This window comes from Anomaloglossus baeobatrachus, chromosome 2, assembly GCF_048569485.1.
Source record: "Anomaloglossus baeobatrachus isolate aAnoBae1 chromosome 2, aAnoBae1.hap1, whole genome shotgun sequence".
Taxonomy (NCBI): Eukaryota; Metazoa; Chordata; class Amphibia; order Anura; family Aromobatidae; genus Anomaloglossus; species Anomaloglossus baeobatrachus.
In genome coordinates, this window is record NC_134354.1 from 566,388,974 (window position 1) to 566,406,684 (window position 17,711).

Sequence of the window (17,711 nt, forward strand, 5' to 3'; positions counted from 1 at the left end):
GGAACGTTGCCTGGCACGTTTTTTCGTGCGGCAAAAAAACCCGCATCGCGCCGCATTCGGCCGATGCGGCTCATTTTTCAATGCATGCCTATGGCGGCCGGATGCGGCGCGATGCGGCAATAACCGCATCCGGCCGCCGCATGCGGTTTTTGCCACTTCGCATGCTCAGTAGCATGCCGCAAGCGGCAAAAACCGGACTGGCCGCAAAGGAAAAACTTATGCAAAGGATGCGGTGTGTTCACCGCATCCGTTGCATAGCTTGCACAGCCGGATTGAGCCGCAGAGCTCAAGCCGGATGTGTGAAAGCAGCCTTAGTCCCAGAAGAAAGCCTCTACGAACGATGATGCACAAGAAAGCCCACAAATAGTCTGTTTGTCTTTAGCAAACTAAGGGTATAGATTACTGTAACCATGTCCTGTGGTCTGGTGAGACCACAATAAACTTATTTGGTTCCCATCGTATCAAGCATGTGTGGCAGCAACCAGGTGTGGAGTAGAAAGACAAATGTGTCTTGCCTACAGTCAAACATGGTGGTGGGATTGTCATGGAATTGGCTGCATGAGTGCTGCCGGCTGTGGGGAGCTACAATTCATTGAGAGAATCATGATTGCCAACACTTACTGTGACACTCTAAAGCAGAGCATGATCCCCACATTTCAGAAACTGTATGTAAGGCAGTATTCCAACATAATGATCTCAAACACACCTCCAAGACGACCACTGCCTTGCTAAAGAAACTGAGGGTAAAGGTGCTGGACTGGCCAAGCATGTCTCCAGACCAAAACCCTATTGAGCATCTGTGGGGCATCCTGAAACAGAAGTGGAGGAGTGCAAGGTCTGTAACATCCACCATCTTCGTTATGTCATCATGTAGGATAGAAGAAGATCCAGTGGCTCCTGTGAAGCTCTAGTGAACTCCATGCCCAAGAATGTTAAGGCAGTGATTGAAAATAATGTTTCCACACTAAATTCTGACACTTTGGGCACAATTTGGCCATTTTAAGTTCGGAGTACTCATTATTTTTTTTTTTTTTTTGTTTCCAGTAGCTTAGACATTAATAGTTGTGTTATGTAGAGTTGTGGTGTGTACATTTTTTTTTTTTTAAATTTTATGTACGACAGCACATATATGGACCTTTTTTATTTTGTGCTACTTTTCTATTCTGTTTATCGAGGGGGCATGGCCCACATAATTCTTTAGGTTTGTGTCTTTAGGCTGCCCTGCATTATTATTTTGTGAGACTCTTCCCCCACCCCCACTTTCCCTTGTAAAAAACAAAATGTGCATCAAACAAAAGGGATCATCTCTGTAACCATAAGGCTGATTAAAAAAGAGAATATAGTGGAACCTCAGTTTACGAGTAACTTGGTGTGCCAGTATTTTGCTATACGAGCAGAGCTTGCTGTAAATTTGTAACTCTGTTTACGAGCAAGCTTTGCTGTACGAGCAAATACTCACCGCACACCCTTCCGCTTCCGTGCTTTCACCGTGCTCTGACCCGCTCTTGCAGTCCACACAAACACACATATTATGCTCACCTTACCTTTCGTTCCCTCGATGGTCTCAAAGTTCTTGTAGTCCGCAGGTACAGTATGTGTATCGGGTAACCATCGCGACGATGGAGCAACTTCTGCTGTCAGCCGCTTCTTAATGGCAGCGTGCTGACCAATCAGAGGCAAGCGGCTCATGTCTTTGATGTCAGCGCGCTGGCAGCGGAAGCTCCGGCATTGGTCGCGATGGTTACCCTATACACGTCCTGTACCGGTGGACTACAAGAACCAGGAGGCCGGCGAGGGAACGGAAGGTAAGGTGAGCATAATATGTGTGTTTGTTTGTGCGTGTGTTGATTGGCACAATAGGGGACCAGAATGGGACATTGAACAAGTTGTGCAACGAATTGTCTGAGATTGCATTATTTCCTATGGGAAATTTTGCTTTGCTAGACGAGTAACTTGGTTTACAAGCACACTCACCGAACGGATTGTTCTTGTAAACCAAGGTTCCACTGTACTACATAGAAGGCTTCAGAAGGTTGTTTGAATCTTAATGTTCTCAAACAGCATCATGAAAACTAAGGAACACACCAGACAAGTCAAGGATAAATTTGCTGAAGAGAATAAAGCAAAGTTAGGTTCTAAAAAGAAACTAGCACAAGTTCTGGACATTTCACAAAGTATTTCTCAATCCATCATTCATAATTGGAAGGAGTATGGCACAACTGCTAGCCTACCAAGACCTGGCCGTCCACCTAAACTGACATCCCAAGCAAGGAGAGCACTAATTTGAAGAGGCAGCCAAGAGGCCCACTGTTACTCTGGAGAAGCTACATCCACAGCTCAGGTGGCAGAATCTGTTTCCAGGACAACTGTCAGTCGTAGGCTCCATAAATCTAGCCTTTATGAAAGGATGGCAAGAAGAAAGGTATTTTTTTAAAGCAATATATGTCATTTTTGCAGTTTGCAAGTCATGTAGGGGACACAGCTAGCATGTCGAAGAAGGCGCTCTGGTCAGATGAGACCAAAGTAGAACTTTTCGGGCTAAATTCAAAACTCTGTGGTGGAAAACTAACACTGCAAACACTATCCCCACTTACAAACATGGTGGCAGCATCATGCTATGGAGATGCTTTCCTTCAGCATCGGCAGTGAAGCTGTTCAGAGTTTATGGGAAGATAGGAGCTTAATACTGGACAGTCCTGGAGGAAAACCTGTTAGAGGCTGCAAAAGACTTAAGACTGAGGTGTAGGTTCACTTTTGAGCAGGACAATGACTCTAAACGTATTCCTACAGTAGAATGGTTTAGATCAAATTATATTCACATGCTTGACCTAATTCCCATTGAGAATCTGCGGCAAGACATGAAAATTGCTGTTCACAGAAGCTCTCCATCCAATCTCACTATTTTTCAAGGAAGGATGGGCAAAACGTTCAGCCTCTAGATGTGCAAAGATGGAAGAGACATACCCCAAAAAGGCTTGCAGTAGAAATTGCAGCAAAGTATTAACTCAGGAGGCAAAAATGTGGAAAAGTTCTCATGGTGTGAAATCTTTTTCAAGGCACTGTACATAAATTAGCCTTTGTACTAGACTTTCAGTTTAAATAAGTACCATTCCATCAATGTATTTAAAGTCACACTATATTTTTTTTTTTTTTTTTTGTGTATGTAACAAACTGTTGTATTCAACAAGTGCTTTCAGTAGAGAAAATGTCTGGTAAGGAAGAGAGTAGTGCTGGGCAAACTTGCAGATATCTGGGATTGGCAGGACTAACAAGATTTTAAAAAAACAAGCAAAACCATTTCGGCCCTGAATTGATCTTATATCTGGCCGGACGCTGGTCCCCATATATGTCTATGGGCACCAGAATCCGGGGCTTAAAAATGGTGGTAGAAGGGATAGGAGGATTAGCACAATCGCGCTATACTTAGTCTCTGGGCCGCTCACTCTTCTTCCGGGATTACTCATTTACCTTCATGCATATTCACGGCTTCTCCCGCCTACTGTCCGTCCTGGCATCTGTAATTGGTTGCAGTCAGACGTTCCCCCTAGCCTGTGTGACAGCGTCTGAATGCTTGCAGTCACTGACCCGGTCTTGCAGGTCTATATCGTGGTATTTAAAATAAATAAATTATCATAGGGTCCCCCGTATTGTGATACCCAGCACAGATAACGCATATGGCTACAGGCTGCAGCGCACCTCCATGTACTTATCTTGTCTGTTTATCAAACTGAGGAACCGCATGTGTTTTTAAAAAAAAAAAAAAAAATCATTTAAACGATGGCATGCGTTCATCTCCCCCCAAATTTTGAAACCCAGCTATGATAAAGCCTGACAGATGGGAGCTGGTATTATCAGGCCGAGGAGAGCCCTGCTTATTGGGGCCCCCAGACTAAAAATAGCAGCCACCCTAAAATTGCCCCAAAACGCAGTGTTTTTGCTAAGAGATGCAGATTTGATGCTGAAACTTTTACACCACACTCTTGCACACAATCTACGTGTTCTGCCAAAAAAAAATTATATTATATTGTGTGTGTGTGTGTGTATGTATGCATGCATGCATGTGTGTGTATGTATGTATGTATGTATGTATGTATGTATGTATGTATGTATATATATATATATATATATATATATATATATATAAATTTACACACACTAAAAAAACAAGAAAGCAGCGGAGACACAATCACATGTTTCTCAATGCTGGCAGGAAACTAGCCAAGTCTTTCACCGGGAAGGAACAACCAAGGGAAGGGCAGTCTCCAGTCAAGGAGACCGCCTATACCAAAACATAATATCCATCCACAGACAGCTGTTTCGGGGTATTTGCCCCTCATCAGTGTGGAGTAGTGACTGGAGACTGACCGGGAAGGAACAACCAAGGGAAGGGCAAAGACCTGGCTAGTTTCCTGCTAGTGTTGAGAAACATGTGATGGTATCTCCGCGGCTTTCTTGTTTTGCATATTTCCCAGGGGGCATTGTTCTAGAATCACTGCGTTGAGAAACACGTGATGGTGTCTCCGCGGTGCTGGACGTTGATCTCCCTAAGGTCAACCATCCTTACGTACGTAATTATATATATATATATATTTATTATTATTATTATTATTATTATTATTATTAATAATAATAATAATAATATTTTAATCATGGTCATTTTTGATACATTTTTAGCGTGTTTTATTTAATTTGTTAGAATGTCATTAATTTTATTAGTTATGGTATAGTTTTGTTGTGTTTTTTTTATTTTTTTATTTTTATATAGCTTGGGTTATTAGAGATGTGGCGATTTAACAAAGGTATACTTATTTTTAAATATTTTTATTGTTCGTGTTTGTGAATGTGTGGAATGGCAGACTAGGGGACCAGGTTGGGACACTGAACAAGTTGTCTAACGAATTGTCTGAGCTTGCATTATTTCCTAAGGGAAATTTTGCTTTGCTAGACGAGTAACTTGGTTTACAAGCACACTCTCAGAACGGATTGTTCTCGTAAACCAAGGTTCCACTGTATTCCATAGATCTGTGTTTTGACCTGAATTTGGACCTTGGGAGTCACGTGGAAGTCACCAGTAATTTTAGGATGTAATGGTGTCATCACTACTTGTTAGAAACAGCTTAAGATGCATTTACAATATTTGAATAATCGAGGTTTTCTTATTCTAATATGTAATTTAATTGGGTCCTAGCAGCCACCTACGATGGTTTTGCATTAAGGGCCATTAAAACAAAGGTAGAAGTAAGAATAGGTGCAATACACAGAAAAACAAAAAATGTTTCTGGACTCGCCTCGTTTACTGTGATCTCTGTTATTGAATGAATAAGTGCCACTCCACTGCTAGCTGCCAGTACATAGGGGGAAAAAAAGCAAGAAAAAGAGGTGACACTTGAAAGGATATTAAAAATAGGGTTTCCTACCACCAAAATTTAGTTATGCTTCCCAAATGCTTCCGATATATACCTTACATCCTCCTTTTTTCAAAAAACTAAAACCTCTTTTTTAATAATTACATTTGGAAAGGTAAACGTCAGCGCATATATTTTAACACACTAGTGTTGCCCATATCTATGGGAGCTCCAGATCTGTAAAAGTACTACTCAGCAGGAGCCATCTACAATAGTAGATTCTGTACATAAACCGGCTCACAAACTCTGGATCTCTGTAGCAGAATCTATGGCTCCACTGCCCTTCAGAATATCGCTGTTTTCAACAGAAACCATAACCCAAGGTCACACACTTCAAATGCTTTGCTCAAATATGCACTTCATATCTGGTCCAAAAATATCAATATATTAGTGCCCCCACCCTCACCCATTGATACGCATCATGGAGTTACCAGGATTATATATAGGACATACCCATACTCCCGTGCCACATAGTTCCCATCTCTTCCCAAGACATGCTGAAGATGTAACAGGGAGACAGGCACATTTATGCACATTTGGTGGTAGTGGGAGGTATTAACCCCTTCACCCCTGGGCAACTTTCCGTTTTTCTTTCTTTTCTCCCCTTCTTCCAAGAGCCGGAACTTTTTTATTTTCCGTCAATCTTTTCATATGAGGGCTTGTTTTTTGCAGTACGAGATGTAGTTTTAAATGAAACCAGAAGTTTTACCATATAGTGTACTGGAAAACGGCAAAAAAATTTCAAGTGCAAAAAAAGTGTGATTGCATGATTGTTTTTGAGATATTATATTCACCATGTTCACTATGTGGTAAAACTGATGTGCCGCTGTGATGCCTTAGGTCGGTATGATTTCGTAGACTCCAAACATGTATAGGTTTACTTTTATCTAAGGGGTTAAAAAAAAATCAGACATTTGTCCAAAAACGTGGTGAAATGTTTTGCGCCATTTTCTGCACCCGTAGCATTTTCATTTTTCGGGATATATGACTCAGTGACTGCTTATTTTTGCAGCTCGAGATGACTTTTTTAATGGTACAATTTTTGCTCAGATGCTACGTTTTATTTGCCTCTTATTGCATTTTGCGCAAAGTTTGCGATGACCAAAAAACGTAATTTTGGTGTTTGGATTTTTTTTTTTACCACTATGGTAGTTTACCAATCAGGTTAATTGATTTTATATTTTGATAGATTGGGCTTTTCTAAGGCTAGTTTCACACATCCGGCTTTTTACCGGATTCGGCGCACTCCAGTACAGTGTGATACAGTACAATGGCATCGCGACAACTTTTGGGTCACATGCTTCAGTCATATGACAGCATGTGACCGGAGTTTGTCGCGCTGCCATTGTACTGTATACACTGTATTGCAGTGCGCCCAATCCGGCGAAAAGCCGGATGTGTGAAACTGCCCTAAACACGGCAATAACAAATGTGTGTATTATTTTTATTTTTTAACCTTTTCATTTTCAATGAAGTGAAAGTGGGGTGATTTTGAACGTTTAGGTTTTTTATTTAATTTTTTTTAACTTTTTTTTTTTTTATATTTTATTTTTTTATATTACTATCCCCCTAAGGGGACTATAAGGATCAGCAGGCTGATCGCTCGTTGATTTCTGTTGATCACAGCTACACAGCTGAGATCAGCAGAAATACTGACCTCTTATAAGTTGCTACACTTAGCTGCCTGTTACAGGATGTGAGTCATGTGAGCTACAGTGTGCTACCATGACAATCTTCGGCTCACAGTGATCACGTCACAGCGCCGCCAATGGGGCTGGGTAAGTGAGATTTACCGCTACCGGAATTTAAATGGCGCTGTGACATTTTTGACTGCCATTTAAGGAGTTAACAGGCATGGGTGTAACGCAAATCCACTCGTGCCTGCGAGGCACATATCAGCTGTGCAACTCAGCTGACAAGTGCGCAGATCCCTGCCGGCAGCAGCCGGCGGGGACTATACTATGGTGGTTTAGGACGTAATTTTACTGCCTGTGGTCGTTAAGGGGTTAAAACCATTTTGGGACCAGATATTGGGATTTTCAAAACAAATTATGCTCTTTAACCTGCCAGCCCCAACTGAGTACGATTTTCCTGAACCTTTCTGCGAATTAATCAAAGACTCTGACTAGGATATTACTACTTTTTCTTCTGGCAGCAACGAATCTACTCATTCCACCCTTGTGGCGGACAACTCAAAGCCCCTCGGTTTCACAGTCGTTACTGAGGGTGGAAGTCGCATCAATCGCGTATCATACTCAAATGAAATTGGATAGGGTATGAGCCCCCTGGAATTCTTAGGACATCCAATCAGTATCTTAATTTGGTAACACCATAGTACTCCGCCCCAGACTCCATCTCTATATCTCACAGTGCAGTTGGTTTTCTCATGTATATGCAGATATTTTGGCCTAGAATCACTGAATTCTAAAATGAATAGAGTGGATTCTGGAATATCTTTACAGAGTATACAGATTTGTAAGAGTAAACCTCTGTCAATAAAGTATGTTTTTACGTTCATCTGTTCATAAAGATAAATATTATGAAGGGGGGAAAAAAATAGTTTGAATCAAGTTTTTGTGTTCTTATTTATACTTTTTTGTTTGATTTCTCAGCTCACTAGCAGTATTTTTAAAGAAAAAGAAAATAATAAAACTTTTTGCAATTTTCACACTGGCTATTTGGGCTATTTTAGACTTGCAATTCCTGTCTTTTGCAGATCACTTTTTAGAACGCTCACGACCATCGCAGACAGTATTGCAATGATGGGTTAACACTTCTATAGACAGCTGACCACACAGTACCCACCATCACAATAGACGTGTCACAGATGACCCTGCTTTTGTCCCTCCCAATAACCTTTTGCACAAGGTCATTAGATGCTTAAAGAGGTTCTCCAAGAATGCGATAGTGAGTTCACTGTTAGACTTCAAACTACAGCCCATCCTAGCCAAATGTCGATATGGGCTACAGCTGAAGAGATCATCTTTTTTTTTTTTTTTTTTTTTTTAAAAAAAAACCCAAAAACTCTTGAGCTGTATCACACATACTTCAGTCAGCTGCCAGCTATGAGGTGTAAAGAAATTTTAACCCCTATTGTGCTTCATGAGAATATCTCAAGCTTTATGCCCTCTTACATTAGTCTAAGAGCTTTATAGCTGTGCATGAAGATTGACTGTGCCCAACTAGAATACTAATGAACATTCAGGAGAATGAACCTGAATGTCCTGGATATAAACCCTGTTGTGCTCAGCAAGGAACAGATATATTTCTTCACATATGACAGTCTGACTGAGGTATGTGTGATACAGCTCGTCATTTGACCTGTAGATGGACCTAGGTCTTTTTTTCAACCTATGTAACTATGATTTAGTGACAAAATATTTAATTTGTGGAGGAAGGTTGAACTAGATGACCTAGGTCTTTTTTCAACGTATGTAACATTCAGGTCTCTGGAGCTATATATTGTCAGCCTGCAATCCATATTGATATGTGATTAGGATGGGCTGCAGTTTAAATTAAACAAGGGATGCCATTTTATCTCATTATTAATGGACCCCTTTAAAAAGAAGATAAATGGTGTGTCAGCTTATTGCTGCTACATAACATGGTGATTTCCTGACAGAACAGGAAGTATAGGGATATAATAACCCCAGTGGCCAGTGTAAGACCTGTAAGATTTATTTATTTATTTATTTATTTATTTTTTGCGATATGAAAAGGATATGAAAAATAAATGCATTATAGCTTTTTGTAATCCATAGGTTTTTAGATTATATTTAAACAGTGGGTTATTTTCTGATGACTTAATACCTTCATCTTTTACTTTTCTGTAGAATTTGAAAGCAGATCCTGAAGAACTGTTCAGAAAGCTAGAAAAGATTGGCAAGGGATCCTTTGGAGAAGTATTTAAAGGGATTGACAATAGGACTCAGAAAGTTATCGCAATAAAAATTATAGATCTTGAAGAAGCAGAAGATGAAATAGAAGATATTCAACAAGAAATTACAGTGCTAAGCCAGTGTGATAGTCCATATGTGACAAAGTATTATGGGTCCTATCTCAAGGTAAGGAGTAATGCTGCTAGTCATGATTCTATATTTTCAGATTTTAACAGATGTGTTCCTTCTTGGAGAAAACAGTCAACATATTGGACTCCAGAATAGAAATTGCTTTACAAAGAGGTAGTTATATATAATCTATAACTTCATGTAGCAGGCAATAACTGAATTCCATAGACAGGAGACCTAACCGGACCTGCATCATACTATTAGTGCGCTCATCACTATAGTGGGGATTGTCACTGTGCCCTTTTAATTAAGGGCGGCGTCACACGCTACGATATATCGGGCGATATGTCGTCGGGGTCACTGATTCCATGGCGCACATCCGGCATCGTTGGAGATATCGTAGCGTGTGACAGCTACGAACGACTGTGAAGGAGCAAAAATACTCACCTTATCGTTGCTCATTGACACGTCGTTCATTTTCATAAAGTCGTTCCTCCTTTTGCGCGCCGGTTGTTTGTTTGTTCCCGAGGCAGCGCACATCGTTCCGTGTGACACCTCGGGAACGACAAACACCGCTTACCTGCGTCCCGCTGGCAATGCGGAAGTAAGGAGGTGGGCGGGATGTTACGTCCCGCTCATCTCCGCCCTTGCGCTTCTATTGGGCGGCCGCTGTGTGACGTCGCTGTGACGTCGAACGTCCCTCCCCTTTCAGGAAGAGTATGTTCGCCGCCCACAGCGGCGTCGTTAGGGAGGTTAGGACGTCGTTAGGGAGGTAAGTACATGTGACGGGGGTTTAACGACTTTGTGCAACACGGGCAATTCATTGTCCGTGATGCTCAAACGACGGGGGCGGGTGCGATCGCTCATGCGATCACACGATAAATTGGTGCATTTAACGCCGCCCTAAGAGTAGAACCAAAGCTAAAATGCTGATGGAAATAAGAGAAACCTCCTATCTCAACCATTTTATCTTTTTGTAAAAGCCTACAAACACAATATTTATGCTAATGGGTATGGTGGGAAAATTTCAAATTGTTCTACTTACACTTTCTTGTTCTGATAATTTTTCTCTGTCATATGTATGGTATACCACTGTAGATGTTTCTATCTGATGTCACTTGGCCATTATACATGCTGTTTTCTAAATGCGCTGTATACGAAATACATTTTGTGACCTTTGATGACATTGTCCTGTTCACTAACCTGTTTGTGGCTTGTGTATTTGGTGAACTAATGGATATTCGTTTTTCATATATTTTGAGGTCTAGCATTAGAAATATTTTCCCACAGTTTGTATACGCAGCAGAATTCTAATCACCACTTTTTTTTTTTTTTCTAAATTTAAAAATACAGAAATGATAAAAAAAAAAAAAAAAATCTTGTACCGCTGCTTTGTAATAGTTCGGTTTGTCAAGATAAAGAAGTATCAGTAATTCATACACGTGGAAACTCACCATAAAGAAAAAAAGCAAAAATGTTACAAAATGGTGTTTTACAGTCACTGCACGTCTTAAATTATGTACTAAAGAGTGATCATAATGTATTATCTATCAAATGGTATCTGTAATAATCCCAGCTCTCCACGCAAAAAAGTAGGCCCACATACAGCTGCATTGGTGGCAAAATATTACAGGTCTCAAAAATTGCACAACTTTGTTTGTGTTTTTTTTGTTTTTTTTTGTTTTTTTCCCCCCTAAAGATCTGAGTTTATTGCTATCTGTTAAAAATAATAATAAAAAAACTACAAAAAAATCTATCACTTGAAGTGTTAAGTTGACTTTCACCATACGTTTAAACGCTGTAAAAACAAAAAAAGTGATATTTCTTCCCACTTTGTACTCCCCTCCCACCCCCACCCGTTTTTCCATACATTATATAATGATGTTCAAAATTATAATTTGTTCTGCTAAAACACAGCTATGTTAATGAGAAAAAAAAAAAAAAGCTTTGACCATTCACAGAAGGTGAGGGGAAACAATTGAAAACACAAAAAATTGCCTGGTCTTGAAAGGACTGATACGGCTTTGAAAAGTGATGTAATTACTGCCGCCTGGCTGTGCTACATCCTTGTGTAAACTAAAGGAGAGGTTGGGTGGAGGTATAACCTTGACCTGACACATCAAGGGTGTTACTGCTTGTTTGTTGTGTTTTTTTTTTTTTTGTTTTTTTTTAGAAATATAGAAACCTATCACTCAGGTAATAAACATAAAAGCTTACAAGAGTCAATCATAATTATAATTGTGTTAGTAGTAATAAGCATCAGAGGTCCAGGCTTGATGATAGTGTCCAGTCACCGTGACTGCAGATTCCAAGCATCCCTGGCGCAAGAGGGCAATCACTGACCGTATGAATGTGATTTGAACAATTTCAAAATGATTCCAAAACCTTTTTTCTTTTAACTAAAAATGGAGGATACCAGAATAAAACAAGTACACTTGAACAATTTCAGTCGCATCCCGATTAGTCTCATCCAGCTTCTCTCAATTCACTTCTATTAAGTGAAGCTCAATGTGTTTAGCTGGCACATGACAGCAACTATGCAATGCGATCACTAAACCACCCTCCTCACATCGGGGAATCGTGACATTGTGCGCACTGCACGCTGTAACAATTCAGAAGTCTCCAATTGCAGACAGTGGCAGCAGACTTTTATCCCAAGCCTGGACATCTTTCTTGTCTCCCTGGTTTTAGTTGAAAGATTAAAGTTTATGAAGGTCGTATTCTATTACTTCAGACCTTAATGAAGGACTCCCAGTTTTTTTATTCATTAAATTTGTGGTGTGTACATACATGTAATGTAGCGTGAGTGTGATAATATACTCGCCTATTGGTGCTGTCTCCGGTGTCCTCTACTTCTGTGTTGTCACTGCAGTTCTGATTAATTAGCCGGCTTGTTTTATGCGCTATGCGTGAACCAGACTTCAATTTTACAATGCAAGCCTATAGGGTGCTTTACACGCTGCGACATCACTACCAATATATCGTCTGGGTCACGTCGTTAGTGACACACATCCAGCGCCGGTAGCGACATCGCAGCGTGTGACACCAAGGAGCGACCATCAACAATCGCAAAATCGTTTAAAAACGGTGATCGTTGACACGTCGCTCCTTTCCTTAATATCGCTGCTGCTACAGGTACGATGTTGTTCGTCATTCCTGCAGCATCACACATCGCTATGTGTGACACCGCAGGAACGACTAACATCTCCTTACCTGCGTCCACCGGCAATGCTGAAGGAAAGGTGGGCAGGATGTTCCGGCCGCTCATCTCCGCTTCTATTGGCCGGCAGCTCAGTGACGTCGCTATGACGCCGAACGCACCTCCCCCTTGAGGGAGGGATTGTTCGGCGGTCACAGCTACGTCGCTGACAAGGTATGTGCGTGTGACGCTGCCGCAGCAATAATGTTCGCTACGGCAGCAAGCACCAAATGTCGCACGAACGACGGGGGCGGGTGCTATCGCGCACGACATCGCTAGCAATCGCTAGCGATGTCACAGCGTGTAAAGCACCCTTAAGGAGCTTCATTCTGACACTCCATAGACTTTCATTGTAAAAGACCCTGCGCTCTGCGTGACACAGCCAGTCTGCAGAGCCACGAAGTCACAGAGAAGTAGAGAAGAACGGCGCTGGACAGCAGAGAAAGCAGCGATAGGGGAGTATTATTACACTACATTACATGCATGTGCACACACACACTTTTCATTAAAAAGCTAGTGAAAGGGCGTTTATAAGTAGTACTTGGCTGCATCAATAGTTACCAGTAGCACTCTTTCACTTTTGATTCGTACCATACACTGCTTTCATCAGTGACGTGTTAACGACGCTGATACGCATAAAATGTCATTCGTTCCCTTCCCTCATCGGCATTTTAAACTGTGATCAAGAATAAATATTTAGCGCCCCACGTGACAGCTGACTCCTGCGGGCATTTGCCCCGATCAATCAGGGCTGATTAATCGTTTGAATATCAATATAAATCGTGACAGCGATATGTAAGTGGTTAAAAGGGGGTTAAAATACCCCCTTTGGCAGAATCAGCCCTATGTGATTGTAATCGCGGGTGCCGATAGGTACAATTTCCTGATAGATCCCGATTTTAAGCATGGTCTAACAGGCTCGGTCAGTGACACTAACAGGTCTCATGTGCTTGCTGTACACAAGTACAGAAGTGCTTGAGATCAGTGATTAAAGTAAAAAATATTCATGTCCCAAAGTGGGACTAAAAGAAAAAGTAAAAAATAAGTGCTCAAAAATCACAAACTCATTTTGCTACTAAAAACGTAGTCTTTGTGTTTAAAACAAAGTACACATTGCTATTGCCACATCCGGAACGACCCGAGCTATAAAGCTGTCATTTTTAATTATTCCATTAAACCAATACTATGGGAAAAAAAAATTGCCAAAAATGCCACTTTTTCTTTGTAAAAATACACACAAGATTGAATAGAAAGCCACGTGTAAAAAAACAAACAAAAAAACTGCAGAGCTTCCTGCAAAAAGCAAGTCCTAATATGGCTCATTTGAAGTAAAAAAAACAATGTTATAACTCTCAGAAATAGTGATACAAAAACAGATTTAATTTTTGTAAAATATTGTTTAGTGTGTAAAAGTATTAAAGCATAAAAAATCAGCTGCAGAACTACAAGGCTCAGCATACTCCATCCAGGACTGTGTATGCAGGAGTTTTTTCCCCCAGCTGTCTATTTGTACCCGGCTGGTTACCAAAAATATAGGGAACCTTCTTTTTTTTTTTTTTTTTTTTTTTTTTAAATTTCATGAATTTCATGAAATAATTAAGAAAAAAAAAAGACGTTTGTGTCCAGCCAGGTACAACTAGGCAGCTGGCGATTGGAATCCGCAGTGCAGGGTGCCCAAGCTTTCTGGGCACCCCTGCTGCGAATTGCAGTCCACAGCCGCCTTAGAAAATGGCGCTTTCATAGAAGCGCCATCTTCTGGCGCTGTATCCAACTCTTTCAGCTGCCCTGGTGAAGGGTGGCTCGCTGGGTAATAATGGGGTTAGGGCTAGCTGTATATTATCAACTGGCCCTAAGCCCGAAATTCATGGTGTCACGCAAATATTAGACATGGCCACCATGCATTTCTAGTACAGATTAAAAAAAAAATAACCACACAGAGAAAAATATTTTTATTAGAAATAAAACACAACACAATTAGTGACTCCATCTTTATTGAAATAAAGAACCCCCTCTGCAGTAATCCTGGGTCAAGGGTCCCGCGCTGTCCAATCCGGATCCAATATCATCTGATCGGTTTGCTGGAAGGCAAAGCGATCAGATGATGTGTCAGGTTCAAGGGCCTAAATCACATGACACAGCAGCTGATTATATGAACTGCTTTTATACAATCAGCTGATGCATCAGTGGAAAAAAAAAAATACAGCTGATAGGTTAGCCGGCCAGGTGGTAAAAAGCCGACCTCACCGCTCGACTTAGTGTCAGCTGATTCCGTCGGGTGACCACATCAGCTGATCATCGCCAGGTCTGAGAGTAGGAGAGAGAGAGAGGAAAAGAGAGAGGAGAGAGCAATGCAGCCTCATTCCGTGAACTGCTCCGATTTTAGAGGTGTGGCCCGCGGCTCACAGCTGATGTCTGGCTCCTCCCCTCTGCATAATTAAAGTAAATTAAATTATAATTTATAATTTAAAATTTAAAAATAAATTAAATTCTTTACCGGGGCGGCCGGGACTTGAACTCGTGAACTAATGTTCCCTAGGCAGTAGCTCTAACCATTGAGTCACTGCCTCTAATGAGAAACATAGGAAGATTTGGTTATCTTGACCTCTGCATTGCAAAGTGAAGTTTCCGGTGACAGCGCGGCTCACTTCAGGTGCTGCGTGGAGAGGACACAGAGCGCTCCCTGTCATCTTCATGGATTACTTCGGACATGGATTGTTGTTTGGGGATTAATAAAGAGATAATGAGGTTTTTTTTGTCTTTTATTCCAAATTAAAGGATTTTTCGCTGTGTGTTTCTTTACTTTCACTTACAGGTTAATCATGGAAGGTGTCTCGGGGAGACGCTTGTCATGATTAACCCCGTTATTACCTTGATTGCCACCGCACCAGGGCAATTCAGGATGAGCTGGGTAGAGTCCCGGGACTGTCGCATCTAATGGATGCGGCAATTCCCGGTGGCTGCTGGGTGATATTGTTAGGGTGGTGGGCTCCCCATGACGTGGCGCTCCCCATCCTGACAATACCAGCCTCCAGCCGTGTGGCTTTATCCTGGCTGGTATCAAAATTGGGGAAACTGCATTTTTTTTTTTTTTTTTTAAACTGCACGATATAGACCCGCCCGTCGGCGGCTGTGATTGGTTGCAGTGAGACAGCTGTCACTCATGGTGGGGGCGTGTCTGACTGCAACCAATCATGGGCGCCGGTGGGCGGGGAAGGCAGGGAATACCTGATTGAATAATGAAGCGGCAGCCATTTTCAAAAGAGGAAAAGCCGTCGGAGATTTGTGACAGCCGTGCAGCGAGGCGCCTGTGATCGGTGAGTAGGAAAGAGAGGGGGATTGTGCTGGGGACGCAGATACACAACGTGCGCACATAGCCTTACTGTGAAAAGCCACGCTTTTGGTGATCGAACCGTTCTCGAACATAACTCGAACTGCCGAACTTTAAGCAAATCGTTCAAGTTCGTCGAACATCGCCCAAAATCACTCGAACATGAAATTGGCGAACCGTTCGACTCGAACATCGCTCAACTCTAGTGGTGAGACTTTGCACTCTATCTGGTCTCTATTCTGCCAACGACCCATCATTTTAGGCTCCTTTTTAGCGCACAAGTATGGACAACCACAGAGATGTGCACGCGTAAGAGATGGATACCACCTGAACAGATGCCAAACTGAGTCCAAAGTGTCTTTATTTGCTGCGGTAGCATGAGTGGTTCTGTTTGGAGTTTTGTCTGAATCGAATTTTGTGGGATTTGCACGGAAACCCCAACGTAAGTGCTCAGCGAAAAAGCAAGAATGTGATCCCAGCCTTATACTGAATGTGAACCAAAAATGTTCTGTACCCCAAAATATTAGAAATAAAATCCCTAACTTATCCCACAATGTAAAACACTCAGGTTAGTAATTTGTTACTGGAAATCTAGGGGCCTCCCTCAACAATGGTAGATCTTAGACTCTGTAAAAGCAACGGCTCCCAGCCCCCAAATAAGGTCCAGTGAAATCTGTGCTCCCAAATCCAAATGCTACCTTCCTTCGTGTCTAAACCGGCGTACGCGAATAAGTGTGTGCCATTATTTTAATGGGGAGAGTGCAAGTAACCATTCACGGAGTGCGTGTTACCAGAAAAACAAGCTGGTCACAATGTATGAAATTCACTACAATATATGGAGGCACAATGTACAGTACAGACCAAAAGTTTGGACACACCTTCTCATTTCTAGAACAACTATTAAGAGGAGACTTTGTGCAGCAGGCCTTCATGGTAAAATAGCTGCTAGGAAACCACTGCTAAGGACAGACAACAAGCAGAAGAGACTTGTTTGGGCTAAAGAACACAAGGAATGGACATTAGACCAGTGGAAATCTGTGCTTTGGTCTGATGAGTCCAAATTTGAGATCTTTGCATCCAACCACCGTGTCTTTGTAGAAAAGGTGAACGGATGGACTCTACATGGCTGGTTCCCACTGTAAAGCATGCAGGAGGAGGTGTGGGGGTGCTTTGCTGCTGACACTGTTGGGAATTTATTCAAAATTGAAGGCATACAGAACCAGCATACCTACCACAGCATCTTGCAGCGGTGTGCTATTCCATCCGGTTTTATTTTTCAACAGGACATTGATCCCAAACACACCTCCAGGCTCTGTAAGGGTTATTTGACTAAGAAGGAGAGTGATGGGGTGCTACGCCAGATGACCTAGTCTCCACAGTCACCAGACCTGAACCCAATCGAGATGCTTTGGGGTGACCTGGACCTCAGAGTGAAGGCAAAAGGCCCAACAAGTGCTAAGCATCTCTGGGAACTCTTTCAAGACTGTTTGAAGATCGTTTCCGATGGCATTCTCTTGATGAGCTTCAAGAGGTAGTCAAGAGTGTGCAAACTACCGTAGTAATGAAAGCAAAAGGTGGCTACTTTGAAGAACCTAGAAGATTATTATTATTATTATTATTTATTATTATAGCGCCATTTATTCCATGTCGCTTTACAAGTGAAAGAGGGTATACGTACAACAATCATTAACAGTACAAGACAGACTGGTATAGGAGGAGAGAGGACCCTGCCCGCGAGGGCTCACAGTCTACAGGGAATGGGTGATCGTACA

The 17,711-nt window shown here is 41.7% G+C and overlaps 1 protein-coding gene across 2 annotated transcripts in view; it reads left to right on the top strand.

The window, feature by feature from the left end:
- Positions 1-17,711, top strand: part of STK24 (serine/threonine kinase 24) — a 92,404-nt gene that overhangs the window by 22,294 nt on the left and 52,399 nt on the right. For both annotated transcript variants that reach the window (XM_075336724.1, XM_075336725.1), the window contains exon 2: positions 9,239-9,469. In XM_075336724.1, coding sequence (XP_075192839.1) covers positions 9,239-9,469 — 231 coding nt within the window. The remainder of the gene's footprint in view (positions 1-9,238; positions 9,470-17,711) is intronic.